The 25,841-nt window shown below is 39.6% G+C and overlaps 2 protein-coding genes across 2 annotated transcripts; both read left to right on the top strand.

Moving 5' to 3' along the window:
- Positions 1-7,869: 7,869 nt before the first annotated feature.
- On the top strand, positions 7,870-8,439 carry LOC135266941 (histone H4). The gene has a single exon (XM_064358423.1). The coding sequence runs from the start codon at positions 7,949-7,951 to the stop codon at positions 8,258-8,260; it is 312 nt and encodes a 103-aa protein (XP_064214493.1). The 5' UTR covers positions 7,870-7,948; the 3' UTR covers positions 8,261-8,439.
- Positions 8,440-23,565: 15,126 nt separating this feature from the next.
- Positions 23,566-24,136, top strand: LOC135266940 (histone H4). Its single transcript, XM_064358422.1, has one exon. It carries the CDS (start codon positions 23,646-23,648, stop codon positions 23,955-23,957), a length of 312 nt encoding a protein of 103 aa, XP_064214492.1. The 5' UTR covers positions 23,566-23,645; the 3' UTR covers positions 23,958-24,136.
- Positions 24,137-25,841: the final 1,705 nt, after the last annotated feature.

Here is a 25,841-nt window from a genome sequence, read left to right as displayed (position 1 = left end):
ATCCCGTCCCCCTTCTCTCCGGGGTCCCTCAAGGCTCCGTTCTGTCGCCCATTCTTTACATTTTTTACAGTTCTGATTTTCCTGTTTCAGATCTTCACCAGACCAAAACCCGCTTCTTCGCCGACGACACCGCCCTCTGGACATCCCGGACCACCGCCGCCTCAGCCTCCAGGACCCTGCAGCCCCTCCTCAACCAGATCTCCACATGGACTCGCAAGTGGAGAGTGAAGATCAACCCCACAAAATCCACCGCCATCCTCTTCAAACACCCCAACCTCACACGAAACAAGAAATTCGACCCACGCGACATCACCATCACACTCGACAACACACCCATCGACCTTGTGCCATCCACAAGGTACCTAGGAATCACCTACACACACACATGCTCACTCGACACCGACCTCCAGAACACGCTCAAGAAAGTCCGCAACCGATCCAACCTCCTCCGCCATCTCATGGGAAACTTCCAAGGGTGCCATTCCCGCACTCTTCTCCACACCTACAACACATTCATCCGACCCGTCATCGAGTACCGAGCCCCCATCTACGCATCTCTCCCACACACCAAGACACATCGCATTGCCACATGCGAACGACAAATCCTTCGCCGAATTCACCGCCTCGACCGCTTCCACGCCAGCAATTCCCTCCACCAGGACACAAACACCACCCCCATCACAGACCGTCTTCACAAACTCCAACAAAACTACATCAAACGCACACTCAACAACAACAACACAATTGCCCAAAACACACTCAACACTTCACATAAGTTTCTCACACGCGACAACACTCTTCGCAACCGAGTCCCCCGGATCCCCAGAAGAAAACTGCCCCATCCACCCACGGCGCTTCTCTCAGCGCTGTACCCCGACCTGCCCGACAATCTTCAACTTCTCGTTGAAGAGACGCCCCTCACAATGAGACGCCACTGACGACACCGACAAGACACCCACGACGACATCCACATCCACAGCTTCCTACGAGCCCCAAACTTCTCACTCTTTCACTCACCACCCGACGACACACACACTCCCACACAACATTCATCCATTTCCTTGACTGAAGAGGCCAAAAGCCTAAAACAGTCCGGACTCGTAGATTAAGTTGTAAATATCTTGTATATATTTTATCAAAATCCCTTTTGAAATGTAATTTATTTTGAATAAACGTATTTTGAATTGAATTGAAAAGGCAGTCTCCGTCGATGTCGGTCGACTGCTCCAGTGTCAGCCAAGTGAAGTGAACAAAAATCTTGAAAGTGACAAGAATAAAAAATTCGAAAGTTTACAAATTCGTTGAAGGGGGCTACAAAAGCCCGCTTCGTGGAAAAATTACTAAACACCCCAACACTGAAGATTTAAACGAGATGCAAGACGACAACTGCAACCGGACCAGACGAGAAAACTTCTACCCAATCTACAAGAAATCAAAAACCGCCTTAAACAACATAGAAATGGACGACGTTCAAACCTATAACAAATTTGCTCCACTTGCAAATCTTCAAGATTACTGTGAAACCAACAACGAAAACTCTTTAGAAGAAACGACCGAACCTAGGCAAAACCCAAAAGTAACCAAAACTATTCCAACCCAAACAAGGAAAACCAAACAGCCACCTATAATCATCAAATCTGCAATTACCAAACCACTACAGTTTCATCAAGAAATCAAAAAAATGATGAAAAATCATCAATTTAGGATCCTATACCTTAAAACAGAAACAAAAATCTATACAGAAGAGAAAGAAGCAAGAAATCTAATCATCAACCAACTCAACCACTCAAACATCAGCTTCTACACATTTACTCCAAAAGACGAAAAGATATATAAGTTAGTCCTAAAAGCAGCACCATTTACGACAATTCAAGAAATCGAAACTACATTGGAAGAAAATGAAATTTATGACACAACATGTATCAAATTAAAATCAAGGAATGACCACTCCCAATCATTCCTGATATCCACCCAACGCAAAGAAGACTTAGAGAAAATTCAAAAAATTAAATCCTTGGACCACATCGATATAAAATGGGAACAATACTACAAGAGAAACCTAATTTCTCAGTGTTACCGCTGCCAGGCCTTTGGACATGGAAGTGGAACCTGTAACCTACCTCCCAGATGCGTAAAGTGCGCCGGCAATCACCTCACAGAACAACATCCAGATCCAGTAGACAACCCCAAGTGCGCCAACTGCAGCGGCCCCCATACGGCTAACCACAAAAATTGTCCAACTTATCTAGAAAGTGTTGAGAAAATTTACACCAAAATAAATACACAGGTAAGTGGCAGAAACCAGCAAGCCAAGTTCACCTCGAAATTTAGTAACTCTCATACAACTTACGCAACAATAGCTAAATCAACTCCCCAAACAATTGCAACACTTTCTCAAACCTCACCGCCTAACTTAACACAAACGAAATCCCACTCACCAAATTCAGACAACCCTAATCTTGATGATTTCAAAACGCTTATGAACGAATTAAAAGAAATAAATCAAATCTGCAATCTAAAAGAACTCATCAACATAGTACGACAATTAAAAGCCCAATTAAAAAATGCAAAAACAACTATGGATAAAATACTTATACTAAACGATCTATCTGATAGCCTAAACTTAATATAAATGAATAAAAAATCTATAAAAATTTTTATCTTGGAACTCAAATGGAATTATACCCAAAATTGACGAACTAATCCTTACTATTGACAAACATGATATAGATGTAATATTAATACAAGAAGCTCAATTAAACAACCGAAACCCCCCGCCTATTTTTCAATTCACAAAACTAACAAATCAATTCCATCGTGGTCTCATCACATACATCAAAAACTCACTTCCACACCATCAACTAGAAAACACAGGCATCAGCCTTACTGTAGTCATAGACAACAAAATTAAATAATAAACGCATATATCCCACCAAACTACAACCTTACTACACGTATGCTAGACAACATCCTCTCCCCACCTCCCTACAAAACTTTTCTTTTTGGCGACCTAAATTCTAAACACACCACCTGGAATTGCCAACTAAACAACACAAATGGAAATCTTATACTAAACTATACCGACACAAACAATCTAGAAGTTATATTCCCTATTAATTCACACACACACTTTCCCTACAACATAAACCACAACCCATCCACAATTGACATCGGCATAATTAAAAACTTAAACTGCACTACCCCAATCACACTAGACCCCCTCCCTTCAGACCATCTACCCATATACACAGAAATTAAACTAAACAATCCCATTTCACTCAACCCTAATAACTACAACAAAAATATCAACTGGAAAAAATTTAAAAATATCCTAAAAACGATACCTTCTATAACTAAAATCGACAACAAAGACGAACTGGACCAAGCAGTTCAAAAAATTAACACAAATATCCAAAACGCTATTAAACACTCTTCACAAAACGCTACTTCTCAAAACAAGTACATACTTAAACTACCAACAACACTACTAGATGAAATTAAACTAAATAGGAAACTTAGAAAAAGATTAAACACTTACCCCAATAATGCCCTTAAACAACAAATTAACACGCAAACTCAATCGATCCAATCTCAAATCAGTCAAATTAAAACAGAAAACTGGAACAACAAAGTTAAACAAATTACTAACAAAAACAAAAACTCTCTGTGGAACCTTGCCAGAAACTTAAAAAGAAACACAATCAACTACACTCTTCCTCCCCTAATAAATCCAACAGATAACACGAAATTATACTCAAACTCAGATAAAGCAAACATCATAGCACAAGTCTTTCACAAAGTACACACTATGAACAACAGTTTAGGAGACCAAGAAACCATAATCAAAACCAATAAAGTTATTAAAGCTTTCGAAGCCATAAATCCGCCTACCCCAACAGACCAAATCCCATCAAACAGCGAAATTAATAATATAATATCTAAAATTAAAGCATCCAAGACCCCAGGGGAAGACAAAATTTATGGTGCAATGATAAAAAACCTCCCTAAAGCAACCCTAGTCAGCATCTATACAATACTGAAAACTTCTATATCACTACAACACTTCCCAAAAAACTGGAAAAATGCTTTAATTATTCCAATCAAAAAACCGAACAAAAATCATTCCCTCCCCTCCAATTATCGCCCCATCAGCTTACTCCCCATCCTCTCCAAAATTTTAGAAAAATTAATCCTCAACAGACTTAAACGCTTTCTAAAAGCCAACAACATATTAATACCCGAACAATTTGGGTTCAAAGATAAGCACAACACAACCCTTCAACTCGCCAGAATTGTAGATACAATTTCCACCTCATATACAAATAACAAAATTTCCACTCTCATATCTCTTGACATCGAAAAAGCCTTTGATACCGTTTGGCATCAAGGCCTTATTATCAAACTATTAAAATTTAAAATACCCCACTATCTAACAAAAATTATTAAATCATTCCTCGACAACAGAACATTCCAAGTTTCTCTAAAAAATACCCTCTCTAAAAAACACCCTATCCCCGCAGGAGTTCCACAAGGAGCCGTACTATCCCCAACCCTTTTTAATCTATACATAAACGACATCCCACGATCATCCAATACTACACTATCCCTATTCGCCGATGACACTGCATTAATTTCACAGTCATGGCAAGCCAAAATAGCCAACACTAAAATTCAATCGCACCTAGATAAACTCTCACAATTCTATAACAAATGGAAAATTAAAATAAATGCTAGCAAGACCACCCTAACCCACTTTACACACAAGAAAAAATTTAAAACTACGACAATACATATTAACAATTTCCCCATTTCCCCTACTTCCGACACAAAACTGCTAGGACTTACTCTCGACAAAAAACTCACATTCACCAAACATATCAACAACGCAATTAATAAGGCTCAAACAGCCTATGTCACTCTTCTCCCCTTACTAAACTACAAAAGCCCACTCACAATTGAACTAAAAACTTATATATATCAAACATACATATTACCTATCATTCTCTACGCATCCCCAATCTGGTCACCACTCACCAATCAACAAAACATAGACAAAATTCAAAAATTTCAGAACAAAATACTTAGGACGATTACCAATCTACCAAAATATACACTCACAACCGAACTACACAAAACTACTAACACCCTAACTATAAAAAATAAACTTTCTCAAATAAACAAAAATTTTTTTCAAGAACAAATTAAAAAGACAAACCTTACCAAAAACATTGCCAATCTAAACCATCTAAATAGAAACTTTAAATTTCGTAAAAAACTTCTATCTTCCTACACCTAAACCAATCTATCACAATCCCCATGAAGCAATCCCTACACAATTAGTTAACCTACATTAAAACTCTAAGCTGGATTCTGCCACTCCCAACCTTACATATCAACTCACATTTACTCTGTTAAACATTTTATATTTTACCATGTATACTGTAGGGTTTTTTACAAACATTTTTTCCCAGAATACAAATTAAATCATATGTACCTTAAATTTTGTATAAATTTACACAACTGGATAAACAAATGTATACACCAGTACAAAATACTATAATAAGAAATATTTAGGATTCTCTCGGGACTAGCCCGGGATACCCATGTAAATATGTAAAAAACGTAATCAATAAATATTTTCAAATGGCAAAAATGGCGCGAAAATATCTTTAGTTTGAGCGCTCGTGTATTCGAATTGTGTTGGTTGGTTCGTTTAGGTTTATATTTACCTACTATATACTACCTATCAAGTATATATCTATTCTGCTGTCATAATAATAATACGAGAATACGAGAAAAAAATGGCAGACGTAGAAAATCAATCCGCATCGGCTAATGCTGCTGCTTCGACGACTTCACCTCAAGTTCATCATCATGCTAAAAAGGAGAAGAAAGCAAAAAATCCTAGAGCCAAACCTTCTCATCCTCCCACTTCCGAGATGGTCAATAACGCTATTAAGGGTTTAAAGGAACGTGGTGGTTCTTCTCTTCAAGCTATAAAAAAATTCGTCGCCGCCAATTACAAGGTAGATGCCGAGAAAGTTGCACCATTTATCAAGAAGTATCTAAAAGGCGCCGTCGCTTCTGGTTCTTTGGTTCAGACGAAAGGTAAGGGAGCTTCTGGATCGTTTAAACTTGCTTCCTCGTCCGCCTCCGGTGGTGGTGCAAAGGCCAGAGCTGCTGCTGCTGCTTCTGCTGCTAGAGCTGCTGCCGCCGCGGCAGCCGCTGCTACTGGCGAAAGAAAGAAAAAATCCTCAGCAGTTTCAAAAGTTAAAAAAAACACTGGAAAACGTTCCGCCGTTTCGGCACCAAAAACCGGTAAGAAACCATCTTCGCCAAAAGCGAAAAAAGTCGCAGCCGAAAAGAAGAGCGTAGCCGTCGCGAAAGCAAAAAAGGCCGCTTCTGTCGGCGCTGAGAAGAAAACAACCGCTGCTTCCTCTACAGGTAGAGCTGTTGCGGCAACAGCTTCATCAAAGCCGAAATCACCTTCGAAAGCAAAGAAATCAAATAAGGCCGGTCCAACGAAGAAACCTAAGGCACCGAAACCAAAAAGCGCCAAGGCTATATCTGCTAAAGCGAAGAAATCTCCTGCTTCTCCTAAAAGAAAGAAGTGAGCTATGGCAATAATCTCATTTGTCGTCGTCTTCGTCGTCGTCGACTACGAACCGATGATGATGATAATGATGATGATGATGATGGTGGTGACGTCCTGGATTATCGACTGTTTAAGGCCGTCGAGGGCATACATAAATGGCCCTTTTCAGGGCCACAAATTAATTTCTATACAAATAAAAAAAAGTTTTCACACCTATCTGCATATACCTAAATCGAAATATAATTATTAATTTATACAAACAAACAAACGATAATGTCTGTAGGGTGTCGGCGCTAAAAACGCATTATCCCTCCTCACCTACCTAACCACTTTTATGACTTTATTCGATATTTAACTTTACTCATTTTTATGGTACCTACTTAAATAAATTAAATTCTTTTGATGCCGCCGCCGTTCTTGAAGTACCGATCAATTAAAACGATTTGTTTACCTACCCTTAACCAGAGCGAACAATCATAAATAAAAGCATCATTGTTTTTATTGTTTGACAGAGTTTAAAATTCATTATGATCCGCGTACTATTACTTTAATTACTGTCAATATTGCGAAACATTTTCATTTGTAAACAATTTTGTGGTTCTGAAAAGAACCGTTTTTTTTTTTGTTTATTTTTTCATTTTAAGCTCGTTCTCCTCGAATACGTCTTGCCAGTTGGATGTCTTTAGGCATGATGGTGACGCGTTTTGCATGGATGGCACATAAATTTGTATCTTCAAAAAGTCCGACAAGATACGCTTCACTCGCTTCTTGGAGTGCCATAACGGCAGAACTTTGGAAACGAAGATCGGTCTTGAAATCCTGGGCTATTTCCCTGACCAAGCGTTGGAAGGGCAATTTACGAATCAACAGTTCGGTGCTTTTCTGATAACGACGAATTTCACGCAGTGCCACTGTACCGGGCCTGTAGCGATGAGGTTTTTTCACTCCTCCAGTGGCGGGTGCGCTTTTTCTTGCTGCCTTAGTGGCAAGCTGTTTTCGTGGAGCTTTTCCACCGGTCGATTTACGAGCAGTTTGTTTGGTACGGGCCATTTTTTTGACTACTTCTTTATCCCTCAACTACACATACACACACATAAACACCTACGTACGTCACTAACAACGGCGACGGTTCATATGACCCTGCAACAAAATTTTTCGCCGTATTTTATTAACTAGGGTGACACTATGCGTTATCTGATTGGTCAAAAAAGTAACTTAAGAGGCGGAGCGAAACTAAACTATAAAATGAGTTGACTAATCTGGCGAGCAGGTAGTTGTTTTCGACGAAGCAGTCAAATCTGTGTCGTTTTCTTTTGTGAAACAAAGCTTAATTTGAATCAATAATCATTCAAAATGACCGGTCGTGGCAAAGGTGGAAAGGGATTGGGAAAAGGTGGAGCAAAACGTCATCGTAAAGTTTTACGTGATAACATCCAGGGCATCACGAAGCCCGCGATCAGAAGATTGGCACGTCGTGGAGGAGTGAAACGTATCTCCGGTCTCATTTACGAAGAAACCAGAGGTGTCCTGAAGGTATTCCTCGAAAACGTCATTCGTGATGCCGTCACCTACACCGAACACGCAAAACGTAAAACCGTCACCGCCATGGATGTCGTTTACGCTTTGAAGCGTCAAGGGCGTACACTTTACGGTTTTGGCGGTTAAGTTTTTTTTATAACCTATGTTTTATCTATGAGACTACGAGGCGACGACAATACCGGTATACCAGCATTGTTTGGTTTTTATGTTTCTTCCTCATCGTTAGTTACATCAATCTACTCTCTACTATTCATCGCATTTTAATTTTCGACGAAAAAAAACGGTTCTTTTCAGAACCACAAAAATATTTCTAAACAAATGAAAAAAGTACGTATCACAAGGCTCTCAGTTAAACCACCAGTATAATAAATGTTTGATTTCCAAACTGTTTTTATATTTCTAGGAAATGTAACAAATAAAGTTGTGTGGTTTTTATGACTTTGTTGTTTAATCAATCGTATGCTTTTCCTTAAAGGGATGAATTTTGACTTTTCAGAGATAAATAATAATTACCACTAAAGAAAGAAAACATCAAAGCCTAACCGATATACATGGATTAGCTAGCCCCCCACCGGCGCGGCGTGTAGCTCGCCGTCTAGGAGAGGCAATAAAAATTTACCTGCTTTTAAACTATTAAGAAAATAAAACATCTTGAGTGCTCTTTTTTTTTTAAATCGTGCAATAAATTTTTGCCAAGTTTTATGTAACTTTAAGTAGGTATGTTTATTTACTCTTTAAAAAAAGTTTGTGATTCTTTTTTTTATTTGTTAAAAAAATGATGGCCCTGAGAAGGGCCGATATTATTATTTTTTTGTAGCTTGCTGCTTCTCACAGCAACTAGAGAGACAACAGTTAGCTGTTTATGGTTTCTTTTCGGTTTTTTTCGGCAAAAGGACCGCCTGGATGTTGGGTAAAACACCACCTTGAGCGATTGTCACACCGGAAAGGAGCTTGTTTAATTCTTCGTCATTTCTGATGGCCAATTGAAGATGACGTGGAATAATACGAGTTTTTTTGTTGTCACGAGCAGCATTTCCAGCCAATTCAAGAACTTCAGCGGCAAGATATTCCATCACAGCCGCCAAATAAACTGGAGCACCGGCACCGACTCGTTCGGCGTAATTACCTTTACGAAGTAAACGATGTATTCTTCCAACAGGAAACTGAAGACCGGCCCTGCTCGAACGAGACTTGGCTTTTCCTTTTACCTTTCCTCCTTTTCCACGTCCAGACATGTTGATATGATGGTGGTTTTCGTAGTTTATGGAAAAGTCAAAATAAACTATAAGAATATGCTGCGCGTATAACTTGTATGCTACTACTGCGACTGCGAATGACTAAAGTTGCGTTTCTGGCTTCGTATTTATACGGTTACTTATAGAGAAGTCGTATTTCTGACTGGATGATTATACTAAAAGGTGGGGTCTTGATTCGGAGTAAATTCGTATATAAAACATTTTTAACAAGTAGTGCACCAGTTCCTTTCGCGTTCTCGAGGTGAACACATCGAGTCTCTGCGCTGACTCTGATCGCTCAGCCACTCGATTGTTTGCTAAGTGAAGTGACAGTGAAATCCAAAGTGATAAATTGCAAAAGTTTCCACAATGGAGAACGAGCGTCGGCTCCGCTCCAAGGGCCCGGTGAAACACTCACCAAAAAAACCCCTCAACCTACCCACTTCACTTCCGTCTTCTGCAAACTCTCCAAAAACGCTTCCCCAAAACAAACCCATTCCGTCCCTTATGGACAAAAAAATTTTGCCACCCCCACAAACTCACGCCACTACATTAAAATCCACAAAACACACCCAACAACGTTCACGCACACCCTCACCATCAAACTCCGAAACATCAGCATCCTTTTCGTCTACCACTTCGGAAAAATCGTCTTCAACTACCACTTCAAAAAAACTCTCATTTCGCTACTCAATCCAAAACATCCCTGCCCCACTCGCCACTCAAAAAAGCTTTTACTCTCACCTCATTTCACTCGGCCTCCACCAAATTGACTCTCTAAAAGTCAATTACAACAAATCCGCTCTTCTTGTTCTTTCCAGGCAACTTACCCCTAACCAAATTTCAACGCTTCAAGCTGGCTTCCCTGGCTCGAAAATCCAGTTCAAACTCTTAAACCCCACACGCCTCCTACCCCAAATCGAACCCAAACCCATCACTTTTTCCATCGTTGTCAGAGACGTCAGCTCTGACATCGAACCCCAAGACGTCATTTCAGCCCTGAATAATTTCCACATTCAAAAAGTTTGGCGCATCATTTCCGCCAAAACCAACAAACCAACTCCTCTCATGCGTATCGTGACACCGGACAAAACGGCGATCGACACACTCCTGTCAAATGGCCTTTCACTTTTCGGCCACGTTCACCCCTGCGAGCCGTCGCACCCCCCAAAACCAGCCCCTCTCCAGTGCGCCAAGTGCTTCACATTTGGCCATTCTTTTTCCCAATGCCCCAACAAGCCCATCTGCCCCACTTGCCCCGACAATCATCGGTCAAAACCGTGCCCTTCCGCAGTTTCAAACCCCAAATGCCCCAAATGCCAGGGGAATCACCCCGCTTGGTCCCGAGATTGCCCCCAATTTATCAAACCCTCCCAAATGACCCCAGAAACCCCCGTCGTTCCCATCAAAATCGTTGACAAGGAATTCGATCCCGAAAATTCTGACGACGACTCCGACGAGCGCGAACCCTTCGTTTCTGCCCGTCAATTCCTACGCTTCATCACAAAAACCCTTTTTGACCTTTTTCCGTTCGAGAAACAGAAAATCCAATCTGTTCTCGAACATTCCGCTCGCGCTTGTCTCCGACGCGATCTAAAAATCTCACACTCATCAAACAAAATTCACTTCACTTTTGGATAAATCCACCATTTCGGTGAATCCTTCTGGCCCCCGTTTCAAAAATGGCTTCTCTGAATTTCGCCACAGTCAATACGGGAGGGATTTCTCGTAAATTTGCCTCCTTGAGACATTTTCTACACATCGACCAAATTCACATCGCAGCAATCACAGAGACACAATCCAAACGACCCGTAAACATCACAGGCTTCCACTCCTACAACAAACCCAGCCCCACAACCCGAGCCAAACACGGCGTCACACTTCTTGTCTCAACTTCACTCGCTTCATCTCAACACATCTTACCCCCTCATCTTGACCACCTTCAAGCCGTTGCAGCCACCATTCACATTAACAATTTAAACATTCTGTTTATTTGTTATTACAATCCTCCTCTCGAAACCGTCAGTACCCAACTCCTCGATTACACTTCCACATTCAGACACGCAGTCATTCTCGGAGACTTCAACGCTCGACACACCGATTTTGGTGACACAATTTCAAACACAAACGGCAGACACCTCACACGCTCTCTCAACACTCTTCCTCTTTGTCGTCTTCGAAATCAATTTCCCACACTCATCAATCACGTTGGCACATCGATCGTAGACCACATCATTGTGACCGATAATCTCACACACATCACAAACACAGACTCTTTCATTGGCACCACAGTCACCTCCGATCATCTCCCTCTTGTCTCAAACTTCACACTTCAAGGCCCCCAACCGCGACCCACGCACATCCCCATTTTCGATTTCAACAACACAAACTGGACCGACTTTCAAAATTACATCACAAACAACCTCCCACACATTGACGACACACTTGACCCCAACACCATTGACACACAAGTAACACAACTAACACAACTCATCAAACAAGCTCAAACACTTTTTGTACCCATCAAACACATTCCAACAAATCGCAAACCATTGCCCCCTCAAATCCTTGCCCTCATCCGAGTCAAACGCCGAATTTATCGCGAATTCGTGCAAACCAGATCTCCAGTCCTCAAAACTGTCTTTAACCGTCTCAATGCACAAATAAGACGTGACATCAACCAATTTCGTCTTGCCCACTGGTCAAACAGTTGTAGCTCCCTCGATTACCGAGACGGTAAAAAGTTTTGGGACAAATTCAATTCACTCACAGGCCGAAAATCTCACCCCATCCACCATTTGTCAGTCAACAACACCATTTTTAACACCCCACAAGACAAAGCAAATTGTTTTGCTGCTACCCTCCAAAACATCCACCAAGTCCCCAATGACCCACATTTCAACCAACACTTTTTTAACACAGTCACTAACAACACTCTCCGTTTCAGGCAAAACCTCCCCCGACTTGACTACGACGCTGACCTCGACCCAGACCCCGACCCAGACTTTCCACCCGACAACCCGGACTTGACCGCTCCAACCACCGACGACGAGATCAAAGCCCTCATTATCCGGCTGAAGAACTCGAAAGCCCCAGGACCAGACCAGATCAAACCCATTCTTCTCAAACATCTCCCTGACACAGCCATCACATCCATCACCACAATTTACAATTCTTGCTTCAATTCCGGTCACTTTCCAACCCCATGGAAAGAAGCCACCACCATCATGATTCCCAAGCCCAACAAAGACCCCAACAACCCACTTTCTTATCGTCCCATCTCTCTCCTCAACATTCTGGGAAAAATCTTCGAAACAATTCTTGCCTCTCGTCTCCGACACACTCTCGAAGAAAACAACCTACTGCCCCCTGAACAATTCGGTTTTCGCCCCCATCGCTCCACTTCCGACCCCACTTTCGAACTCTTCACCGACTCAACCCGGAGTGCCAATCTCGGCCAGTGCACACTAGCCGTCTTCTTGGACGTCGAACGTGCATTTGACCGTGTTTGGCACGATGGTCTCATCCAAAAATTTCTTTCCCACAACATCAACCTCAACTTCATCAAATTAATCGACTCTTTTCTCTCAAACCGCTCCTGCAAAGTCAAAGTCCAAAATTCCTTTTCTTATCCCGTCCCCCTTCTCTCCGGGGTCCCTCAAGGCTCCGTTCTGTCGCCCATTCTTTACATTTTTTACAGTTCTGATTTTCCTGTTTCAGATCTTCACCAGACCAAAACCCGCTTCTTCGCCGACGACACCGCCCTCTGGACATCCCGGACCACCGCCGCCTCAGCCTCCAGGACCCTGCAGCCCCTCCTCAACCAGATCTCCACATGGACTCGCAAGTGGAGAGTGAAGATCAACCCCACAAAATCCACCGCCATCCTCTTCAAACACCCCAACCTCACACGAAACAAGAAATTCGACCCACGCGACATCACCATCACACTCGACAACACACCCATCGACCTTGTGCCATCCACAAGGTACCTAGGAATCACCTACACACACACATGCTCACTCGACACCGACCTCCAGAACACGCTCAAGAAAGTCCGCAACCGATCCAACCTCCTCCGCCATCTCATGGGAAACTTCCAAGGGTGCCATTCCCGCACTCTTCTCCACACCTACAACACATTCATCCGACCCGTCATCGAGTACCGAGCCCCCATCTACGCATCTCTCCCACACACCAAGACACATCGCATTGCCACATGCGAACGACAAATCCTTCGCCGAATTCACCGCCTCGACCGCTTCCACGCCAGCAATTCCCTCCACCAGGACACAAACACCACCCCCATCACAGACCGTCTTCACAAACTCCAACAAAACTACATCAAACGCACACTCAACAACAACAACACAATTGCCCAAAACACACTCAACACTTCACATAAGTTTCTCACACGCGACAACACTCTTCGCAACCGAGTCCCCCGGATCCCCAGAAGAAAACTGCCCCATCCACCCACGGCGCTTCTCTCAGCGCTGTACCCCGACCTGCCCGACAATCTTCAACTTCTCGTTGAAGAGACGCCCCTCACAATGAGACGCCACTGACGACACCGACAAGACACCCACGACGACATCCACATCCACAGCTTCCTACGAGCCCCAAACTTCTCACTCTTTCACTCACCACCCGACGACACACACACTCCCACACAACATTCATCCATTTCCTTGACTGAAGAGGCCAAAAGCCTAAAACAGTCCGGACTCGTAGATTAAGTTGTAAATATCTTGTATATATTTATCAAAATCCCTTTTGAAATGTAATTATTTTGAATAAACGTATTTTGAATTGAATTGAATTAGTGCACCATGATTTTAGCTTGAACTTTCAAGTTGACAGGTATATTTTGTGTTCGTTGTGCGTATTACAGTTCGTTTGTGTCGTGTTTTTTTTTTCTTTATTAAGATTAGAAATATTAAAAAATATGCCACCAAAGACAAGCGGTAAAGCAGCGAAAAAGGCTGGAAAAGCTCAAAAGAATATTTCGAAGAGCGACAAGAAAAAGAAGCGCAGGAGGAAGGAAAGCTATGCAATCTATATTTATAAGGTATTGAAGCAAGTACACCCCGATACCGGTATTTCGAGCAAGGCGATGAGCATCATGAACAGTTTCGTTAATGATATCTTTGAACGGATCGCCGCTGAAGCTTCTCGTCTTGCGCATTACAACAAGCGTTCGACGATTACGAGCCGGGAAATTCAAACAGCGGTTCGTCTCTTGTTGCCTGGTGAATTGGCAAAGCACGCAGTCTCTGAAGGTACCAAAGCCGTCACCAAATACACAAGTTCAAAATAGAGAAGTTTTTTCTTTCATCGTTTAAAAAGAAGAAAAAAATGAAATCGGTTCTTTTCAGAACCACAATTAACATTTAAAAGTAAATAAAATTTGTTTCATTAAGTAAAAAATAAATCTAATGACCGACCACTCAAATCTAGATTTTTTTTTATCAATCGAAGCTCTTTTTAAATTAAATTTAAAATGAAACAGCAAAAACAAATTACATCGGTAAAAGTGCGACGCAAAAGAAATCAAGAAATAGCAGGAAAGTAACATCTCGGATTAATCAAATTCTTAACTCTCTTTAGTGTTTCTTCTATATGTCTTAATTTCATTTTTTTTAGTTATTACATTACAAACAATACTACATATTCTGATACGAATTCAATTTCACCTGAGGAATCGGAACCATTGGTTCTTCATTCCTGAACGCACCCTGGGCAGCCATGCCATGCCGTGTTGCCTTAGAAAAAAAAGAAGACGGCGCTCCGGGTTTTCCCCCGAAGTTATCCATTTGATGGAATCTGAAAGGAGCAGCGACGAACTCTTAAATTAGAAATTTAAAAAATATTTATAACATTCTCTCGTTTGTACATCCTTTTTAGTTTAATATTTAGTATTATATTTGGGTGCATAATTAAGACGCGGATTTCTTAAAATAAGTATAAGTTGTTGTGCTGTCATTTATAATTATTACATATTATAATGTCTATATTAGCAACGTAAGGTTGACGTTTCTCCAAAACTGTCACTTTGTCGCTTTAAAGCGACATAACTGAAAAAAACGCTTGTTCTCCCATTTTGTTTATTTTTTATTATTATTATTATTTTTTTTTTTTTGAAATCAAATGTCCAGTGATTTTTGTAACTAGCTATAGTTACTAGTAACAACGAGTAAACAGAAAATAAATAATTGCCAATTTTAATAAATTGTTACATGGTTTTGTTCTGAATATTATGGTATATTGTTAATACTTGGAGATTCAGAAAAAGTTTTGTGTATGTGTGTTGCGAGCGCAAATTTATATTGTCGATTTTGAGAAAATGCTTCAATCGACAAAGGTACAACTTTGCGCTATTAATAGGTACACTAATAGTTATTATTAATAATTATAAAAAATAAATAGATCAATAGTACTTTCCTCAAAGAAATTAACTAACAATTTATTATAATAAACAAATCTTTTATAGTAGATATCTACCCTAAATGTTTGTTATAAATTCGATTTATAAAACTATATACAAGAGTGGAATGATTAATTTATGGCCTCACATAGAAAACAATAATTTAGCAAAACAATTTTTTGATTACTTTTTACTATAACTACCTTTTTATTACATACACTTGGTTAATCGGGGTTTGGAATCCCATCCATGTGGGTCAATTCTGGTAACTTTTTAAACCAAGTTTTTTAGAGCTGTGATATCTTGAAAATTTTCGTTATATTTTTTCCAGTGTATTTTTTTCTTAAATTGGAAAATAGACTAAAATTTACTTTTTTTAAATTGTCGTATAAAATCTAAAGAATTGCGCTAAAACAGCTCCTTACATTGTTCAGTTTTCGTTTTTCCGGCGAGCTTCTGTGCTCAGAAAATGTGTTTTTGTCAATTTTTTCCCATACCCAAAACTTGATCAAAGATATAATGTGTTTGCTATTTTAAAATTATTAATGCTTGAACTATCTCAGACAACTATTATTTCTAATCTTCCAATATCTTTTTATGACATTTCTACAGGAGAAGCATTCTTAGATTTTCTTGAACTTGATGCATTCTTAAGATTTGTATGGTTTTTTTAAATGTCCAAAATACACTTTCAACCATACTAGGCAATGAAAAAGGTATATCTAATGTATAGAATCTAAGCCACCCATCTCAGCCACTTGACCTGACCTGACCTGACCATACCGTCAGGAGTGAAAGCTTATTCTTTTTCTCCAGGAATTAGCGCCTCCGTTCTTAGATCGTGCACGCTGGTTCCCAAGACATCTTCTGGCCGCCTCCTACGGCAGATGATCTAGGTCCCTCAGCGGGCATTTTTCTACGTCTTTTCGTTTACGAAGAATCAGAGCTTTTCGAACATTGATTTCTTCCTTCTTCCCCCATTTTCTTAGTTTTATAAATCTCCTCTGTAAATTTCTGTACTGTTCTCCAATGCTCATTGTTCTCGAGCATTTTTTCAACTAGATTATCATGTATAAGTTTATTACTTATTTGTAATTCCCACTTCTATCGAATGGCATCGCGTTGATAAAACACATGTTTTCGAAAAACACATGTTCGGCTGTATCTTCCTCGTTGCAGTATACACAGCGGTCATCATCTGCTCGATGCATACGGTGTAGATATGACAGAAAAGCCTTATGTCCTATTAAAAACTGTATTAGGTAGTAATTTACCTGTCTCACAGGTTTTCTCCTTTCCATCTACCGACTTATGTTCGAGATAAGACGATGCGATGCGTCCATTTTCTTTTGGAACTGTTGTCCCATCTGGCTTGCCATGCCGTGATAGATTGCTCTATCACTTTATGCTTGTTGCCTGTTCTATCAAGTACCTTCCTACTGTCTTTAATTTGAAAGGCGATAGAAGCCAGAAGCGACCTCTGCTATTATCTGAGGGGAAATGCTTTTACGCATACCAGACTAGGTCTGGTTATGTGGGACTCGGTCGGTAAATGTGCAAGCCGACAATACCCACTAAAACCCCTCGCGTCACCTTAGGGATCGGAACCATTGGTCCTTCATACCTGAACGCACGCTGGGTAGCCATGCCGGTTTGCATGGCGCCAGAAGAAAAGAAGAGGGCGCTCCGGGGATTCCCCCGAAGTGATCCATTTGATGGAATCTGAAAAGAGCTGCGACAGATAAATGTGGCAATGACATTTGATGCTTACCAGATTCGGAAGATCTGAGTGAGAAGGCATTTTTCGATCACAAGAGAGCCATCCTTGGCCTCTTGCATCTGGACGGACCGTTTTCGTCGTAGTCAACGGCCTCTCGCACCAGGGGGTTCGGGTGGGCTTCCGCCTTCGAAAAGGCTCGCTCGGCGGTCTCACGGAAGAATTCCTCCATCGTCGGCATCTTCGCCTCTCGGTGCAATTGGTTGTTGCGAACAAACCACGGGGCGTTGAATGCTTGACGGAGAAATTTGTTTTGGAAAGTTTGTAACTTATGCATCCGAGTCTTACAGGGCGCGAACGCCCAAGCCACAGAAGCATAAGTCATGGTAGGTCGGATCACTGATTTGTACAACAAGAGCTTGTTGTCAATTGACAACGCGCTCCGCCGACATACGAGAGATCTCAGCATTCCCGTGGCTATCTTACCCTTCGCGAGTGCGTAGTCAAGATGTGGGCCGAAGGAGTTTCCTCTGCACACTTATAAGTTTTTGCTTATATTTCTTCATTTTCAATACCCCTCTCTAATACCCGACCCGACCCGACTCGACTCGACTCGACTCGACCCGACCCGACCCGACCCGACCCGACCCGACCCGACCCGACCCGACCCGACCCGACTTGACCCGACCCGACCCGACCTGATCTGACCTGACCTAACCTGACTTTATCTTCTTAACTCTATACTTGTACTTGTACAATTATACTCAAACCTTAAACAGATAAATAAAATAATATCTTACTATGATAATTACGTTTAGTCATAGGTATACAGATAGGGAATCAAAAGCTTTGTTCACGATAGCGATCGATGAGCTTGTTCTGGCATTAATTGCATGCACAGTACATATGAGAAAAAAACCTGAACTTTTAGTTACAGGCCGTCGTTCACGGTCGAGAATATAACCTAGATACCGGATCAGTTCAGAACCAGTCCAAACGATCTTCATGTTCATTCGATCAAAGATTTTTAGTTCTAGACTTGCGCAGTTGACGAAAGCGGTTTTGTCTTTGTTACTCTCGTGTTTTGGTGCTTTACTGTCTATTTTATTATTGAGATTTATTTAATATATTACTAAATCGAAATTATTTGTAAAATAACTTTTGTGAATGTGAAAATGAGTAGTTTTTTACATTTTACACTTTTTTGTACCAATGTTTCTCTTTTATAAATGTGTGATAATTTTTTGCGGTTTTCCGATTTTTAAACATTTACTACATACTTGACAACGGTATATTATTGTTTGTGGTAAACGATAATCCATAGCTGGTTCAGAACCGCACATGCGCTTTAAATGAGTCTTGGACTAATTTAGGATTAGTCCTAAATATCCTACGCAAACAAAGCTAATATTATTAGTACAGAAGCTTTAATATTGGAAAGTAAAAACAAAACAAAAAAATAAATGTAATAGAATTAATAATAACTGATTAAAACAAAAAAAAAGTATTTATATTAAATACTTAATATACTTCCAAATGAAAAATAGTCAAAAAATGACAATTTTATGACAATGCTTAAAATGTTAGTTGCCTGATCTAGAAAATTTACGCATCTTTATTAGCTATAATATCTACAGATAAAGAAAACCATGTTTACTAATTTTTAAAACAATAATGAATTTGTATAAATCTATCTTATTCAAACAAATATTTCTCGATTTTTTAATAAACTTATTTATTAATTATCCTCTTCAATTTTAAAGTAACTCGGTGGCGTTCTGTAATGACTATTTCAATTTTTGTTAATAAAATAAAAATTTGTAACAAATATTATTTTTTTAAATATCTTCAAATTAACACTATAAATATTTTTTATAAAAAACATATTTGTTTCATCAAAAGTTGTAAATTTTTTATTGATTCAATAAAGTCTACAATACTTACTCGGTTTATGAATTAAGTAGATCAGCAGACAAATGATCTAATATTTATAAACATTTGGCAACATTTTAATTAACTTCTTTGACGTTGTGTGCTTAAGAATTAAAAAAAACCAGATTAAACTTAAACTATCTATATCTAGTAAACTTAAACTACTTAATCTATCAATCTGTCTTTCTATCATATTTAAAATTTTCATTTTGTATATGACTTTTTTTACTTCAAATCACAAAAAAAAACAGTTAGAAACACGTTTGTGCTTAACCAAAACATTACATACTTTTTTTTAATCTAAATGCAAAATAGATTATGATACGCCACGTAAAACGTTTCGAGAATTTAATCTTAGTTATTGTTGAAACATGCAATCAAATATTCGGTTCATATATCAAAAATCATCCAAATTAGTAAAAATAGATTTCTACCAAATTTCTATCTAATTGCGTAGGCAAATAAATAAAAATATTTTAGTGATAATTTTTAAATTATCTTCCAAGTTATAATTATTTTTATTTTATACGCGCGCGCCATTGTCGACATCGAAGGAAAGAGTTTCCTATTATCTAGGTATTATTAATTTATTAAAAAGTACCAATTTATTACTGAGTGCAAGAGAGAGAGAGAAAGAGACAAACAGACATTAGGTATATCTGTTTTAGTAGAATTTACAATTTGTGAAGTGTCACTTGAAAAAAAGCATCTCATATAAACGAAAGAAGTAAACTACATTGTCATCTGTTGTTGTTGTTGTTGTTGTTGTTGTTGTTGTTGTTGTTGTTGTTGTTGTTGTTCTTTTCTATAATAATTTTGGTTCCAAGTTGAATTTTGGTTTTTACTTTAGGTAAAGAAAAACAAAACAGTAAGATGCAAACAAATAAAACCAAAGTATATTTTAACGTGTATAGGTTGGTAACTAACTACCTACATATTCTTCACTATAACACATTTTTGTGTTTGTGTAAAGTGACAGAATTTGTATTACGTAGGTGGATAGAACTAACTATTGAAATTGAAATTGAAATACAAAATTGATAAGTTTAAAAATAGTTTTCAGTGAATGTTGCTAATAGTTAGAACGTATAGATGACAACGCATTGCAACGAAACGAATCAAATTTGTTTCTATTTAGAAATGCATTTTATTTATAAAATAGAGTATTGTACAATAATGAAACATCGGTAAAGTTATAAGTATACTAAAACAACAAATATTAATAAAATAAACGTTTTTATTGTGACATTTTCTATCATACAACAGTTTACATCAAACGTTTGCATCTTCGAATGTTTTTTGAGATTTCGTTGTTTTTATCAAGACCAAAGTATAGAAAAAACTTTTAGAAAACATAAACAACTATTTTTTTTTTAATGTTTGCATTCAATGTACCCTAATGACTCCTGGGGCCCGTCATCTTCCAAAAAGTTCCGGTTTCGTAGTTGGTTTCGTTTCGTGCATCGACTGTTTTGAAAGAATTTTTCCGCACAAAAACAAAAGTATTTAAAAAAATTCTTATTGGCATTCGGTAGAGGATAGATTAGACTTTCGACAGACCAAAGACCAACTTTTCACGTTTACCCAGTAAGTATCTGTCGACGACGTCGCAGTTTGATGTTCTCTTTAACCGCGAATAAGTCGTCGGTACGGCGAGCGTCTGTAAGGACGTCACTAGGTCCTGAGAATAGTCGTTTCGTTGATATAAATTTCAGAATATATAGGAAAAATCTTTTTTTCAAAATTGGTTTTGTCGTCGGCTCGAAAACATTGACGATCGTCAAAAAGGAACGATGTCATCACGCCAAAGTCTAGTGTGAGGCCCCGATAATTTTAATGTTGGCGAGCGTGGTGTTTGTTTAGTCCACGGTCGGGTTTATTTTCTAGGCAATAAAAACTTAGTCGTGGCGCGAAAATATCTTTAGTTTGAGCGCTCGTGTATTCGAATTGTGTTGGTTGGTTCGTTTAGGTTTATATTTACCTACTATATACTACCTATCAAGTATATATCTATTCTGCTGTCATAATAATAATACGAGAATACGAGAAAAAAATGGCAGACGTAGAAAATCAATCCGCATCGGCTAATGCTGCTGCTTCGACGACTTCACCTCAAGTTCATCATCATGCTAAAAAGGAGAAGAAAGCAAAAAATCCTAGAGCCAAACCTTCTCATCCTCCCACTTCCGAGATGGTCAATAACGCTATTAAGGGTTTAAAGGAACGTGGTGGTTCTTCTCTTCAAGCTATAAAAAAATTCGTCGCCGCCAATTACAAGGTAGATGCCGAGAAAGTTGCACCATTTATCAAGAAGTATCTAAAAGGCGCCGTCGCTTCTGGTTCTTTGGTTCAGACGAAAGGTAAGGGAGCTTCTGGATCGTTTAAACTTGCTTCCTCGTCCGCCTCCGGTGGTGGTGCAAAGGCCAGAGCTGCTGCTGCTGCTTCTGCTGCTAGAGCTGCTGCCGCCGCGGCAGCCGCTGCTACTGGCGAAAGAAAGAAAAAATCCTCAGCAGTTTCAAAAGTTAAAAAAAACACTGGAAAACGTTCCGCCGTTTCGGCACCAAAAACCGGTAAGAAACCATCTTCGCCAAAAGCGAAAAAAGTCGCAGCCGAAAAGAAGAGCGTAGCCGTCGCGAAAGCAAAAAAGGCCGCTTCTGTCGGCGCTGAGAAGAAAACAACCGCTGCTTCCTCTACAGGTAGAGCTGTTGCGGCAACAGCTTCATCAAAGCCGAAATCACCTTCGAAAGCAAAGAAATCAAATAAGGCCGGTCCAACGAAGAAACCTAAGGCACCGAAACCAAAAAGCGCCAAGGCTATATCTGCTAAAGCGAAGAAATCTCCTGCTTCTCCTAAAAGAAAGAAGTGAGCTATGGCAATAATCTCATTTGTCGTCGTCTTCGTCGTCGTCGACTACGAACCGATGATGATGATAATGATGATGATGATGATGGTGGTGACGTCCTGGATTATCGACTGTTTAAGGCCGTCGAGGGCATACATAAATGGCCCTTTTCAGGGCCACAAATTAATTTCTATACAAATAAAAAAAAGTTTTCACACCTATCTGCATATACCTAAATCGAAATATAATTATTAATTTATACAAACAAACAAACGATAATGTCTGTAGGGTGTCGGCGCTAAAAACGCATTATCCCTCCTCACCTACCTAACCACTTTTATGACTTTATTCGATATTTAACTTTACTCATTTTTATGGTACCTACTTAAATAAATTAAATTCTTTTGATGCCGCCGCCGTTCTTGAAGTACCGATCAATTAAAACGATTTGTTTACCTACCCTTAACCAGAGCGAACAATCATAAATAAAAGCATCATTGTTTTTATTGTTTGACAGAGTTTAAAATTCATTATGATCCGCGTACTATTACTTTAATTACTGTCAATATTGCGAAACATTTTCATTTGTAAACAATTTTGTGGTTCTGAAAAGAACCGTTTTTTTTTTTGTTTATTTTTTCATTTTAAGCTCGTTCTCCTCGAATACGTCTTGCCAGTTGGATGTCTTTAGGCATGATGGTGACGCGTTTTGCATGGATGGCACATAAATTTGTATCTTCAAAAAGTCCGACAAGATACGCTTCACTCGCTTCTTGGAGTGCCATAACGGCAGAACTTTGGAAACGAAGATCGGTCTTGAAATCCTGGGCTATTTCCCTGACCAAGCGTTGGAAGGGCAATTTACGAATCAACAGTTCGGTGCTTTTCTGATAACGACGAATTTCACGCAGTGCCACTGTACCGGGCCTGTAGCGATGAGGTTTTTTCACTCCTCCAGTGGCGGGTGCGCTTTTTCTTGCTGCCTTAGTGGCAAGCTGTTTTCGTGGAGCTTTTCCACCGGTCGATTTACGAGCAGTTTGTTTGGTACGGGCCATTTTTTTGACTACTTCTTTATCCCTCAACTACACATACACACACATAAACACCTACGTACGTCACTAACAACGGCGACGGTTCATATGACCCTGCAACAAAATTTTTCGCCGTATTTTATTAACTAGGGTGACACTATGCGTTATCTGATTGGTCAAAAAAGTAACATAAGAGGCGGAGCGAAACTAAACTATAAAATGAGTTGACTAATCTGGCGAGCAGGTAGTTGTTTTCGACGAAGCAGTCAAATCTGTGTCGTTTTCTTTTGTGAAACAAAGCTTAATTTGAATCAATAATCATTCAAAATGACCGGTCGTGGCAAAGGTGGAAAGGGATTGGGAAAAGGTGGAGCAAAACGTCATCGTAAAGTTTTACGTGATAACATCCAGGGCATCACGAAGCCCGCGATCAGAAGATTGGCACGTCGTGGAGGAGTGAAACGTATCTCCGGTCTCATTTACGAAGAAACCAGAGGTGTCCTGAAGGTATTCCTCGAAAACGTCATTCGTGATGCCGTCACCTACACCGAACACGCAAAACGTAAAACCGTCACCGCCATGGATGTCGTTTACGCTTTGAAGCGTCAAGGGCGTACACTTTACGGTTTTGGCGGTTAAGTTTTTTTTATAACCTATGTTTTATCTATGAGACTACGAGGCGACGACAATACCGGTATACCAGCATTGTTTGGTTTTTATGTTTCTTCCTCATCGTTAGTTACATCAATCTACTCTCTACTATTCATCGCATTTTAATTTTCGACGAAAAAAAACGGTTCTTTTCAGAACCACAAAAATATTTCTAAACAAATGAAAAAAGTACGTATCACAAGGCTCTCAGTTAAACCACCAGTATAATAAATGTTTGATTTCCAAACTGTTTTTATATTTCTAGGAAATGTAACAAATAAAGTTGTGTGGTTTTTATGACTTTGTTGTTTAATCAATCGTATGCTTTTCCTTAAAGGGATGAATTTTGACTTTTCAGAGATAAATAATAATTACCACTAAAGAAAGAAAACATCAAAGCCTAACCGATATACATGGATTAGCTAGCCCCCCACCGGCGCGGCGTGTAGCTCGCCGTCTAGGAGAGGCAATAAAAATTTACCTGCTTTTAAACTATTAAGAAAATAAAACATCTTGAGTGCTCTTTTTTTTTTAAATCGTGCAATAAATTTTTGCCAAGTTTTATGTAACTTTAAGTAGGTATGTTTATTTACTCTTTAAAAAAAGTTTGTGATTCTTTTTTTTATTTGTTAAAAAAATGATGGCCCTGAGAAGGGCCGATATTATTATTTTTTTGTAGCTTGCTGCTTCTCACAGCAACTAGAGAGACAACAGTTAGCTGTTTATGGTTTCTTTTCGGTTTTTTTCGGCAAAAGGACCGCCTGGATGTTGGGTAAAACACCACCTTGAGCGATTGTCACACCGGAAAGGAGCTTGTTTAATTCTTCGTCATTTCTGATGGCCAATTGAAGATGACGTGGAATAATACGAGTTTTTTTGTTGTCACGAGCAGCATTTCCAGCCAATTCAAGAACTTCAGCGGCAAGATATTCCATCACAGCCGCCAAATAAACTGGAGCACCGGCACCGACTCGTTCGGCGTAATTACCTTTACGAAGTAAACGATGTATTCTTCCAACAGGAAACTGAAGACCGGCCCTGCTCGAACGAGACTTGGCTTTTCCTTTTACCTTTCCTCCTTTTCCACGTCCAGACATGTTGATATGATGGTGGTTTTCGTAGTTTATGGAAAAGTCAAAATAAACTATAAGAATATGCTGCGCGTATAACTTGTATGCTACTACTGCGACTGCGAATGACTAAAGTTGCGTTTCTGGCTTCGTATTTATACGGTTACTTATAGAGAAGTCGTATTTCTGACTGGATGATTATACTAAAAGGTGGGGTCTTGATTCGGAGTAAATTCGTATATAAAACATTTTTAACAAGTAGTGCACCATGATTTTAGCTTGAACTTTCAAGTTGACAGGTATATTTTGTGTTCGTTGTGCGTATTACAGTTCGTTTGTGTCGTGTTTTTTTTTTCTTTATTAAGATTAGAAATATTAAAAAATATGCCACCAAAGACAAGCGGTAAAGCAGCGAAAAAGGCTGGAAAAGCTCAAAAGAATATTTCGAAGAGCGACAAGAAAAAGAAGCGCAGGAGGAAGGAAAGCTATGCAATCTATATTTATAAGGTATTGAAGCAAGTACACCCCGATACCGGTATTTCGAGCAAGGCGATGAGCATCATGAACAGTTTCGTTAATGATATCTTTGAACGGATCGCCGCTGAAGCTTCTCGTCTTGCGCATTACAACAAGCGTTCGACGATTACGAGCCGGGAAATTCAAACAGCGGTTCGTCTCTTGTTGCCTGGTGAATTGGCAAAGCACGCAGTCTCTGAAGGTACCAAAGCCGTCACCAAATACACAAGTTCAAAATAGAGAAGTTTTTTCTTTCATCGTTTAAAAAGAAGAAAAAAATGAAATC

This window comes from Tribolium castaneum, chromosome 8 (assembly GCF_031307605.1).
Source record: "Tribolium castaneum strain GA2 chromosome 8, icTriCast1.1, whole genome shotgun sequence".
NCBI classification, from domain to species: Eukaryota; Metazoa; Arthropoda; class Insecta; order Coleoptera; family Tenebrionidae; genus Tribolium; species Tribolium castaneum.
This window is presented reverse-complemented; position numbering and strand designations above follow the sequence as displayed.

Coding starts and splice junctions, on each gene's coding strand:
- LOC135266941 (XM_064358423.1), top strand. CDS start 7,949: ATGACCGGTCGTGGCAAAGGTGGAAAGGGATTGGGAAAAGGTGGAGCA.
- LOC135266940 (XM_064358422.1), top strand. CDS start 23,646: ATGACCGGTCGTGGCAAAGGTGGAAAGGGATTGGGAAAAGGTGGAGCA.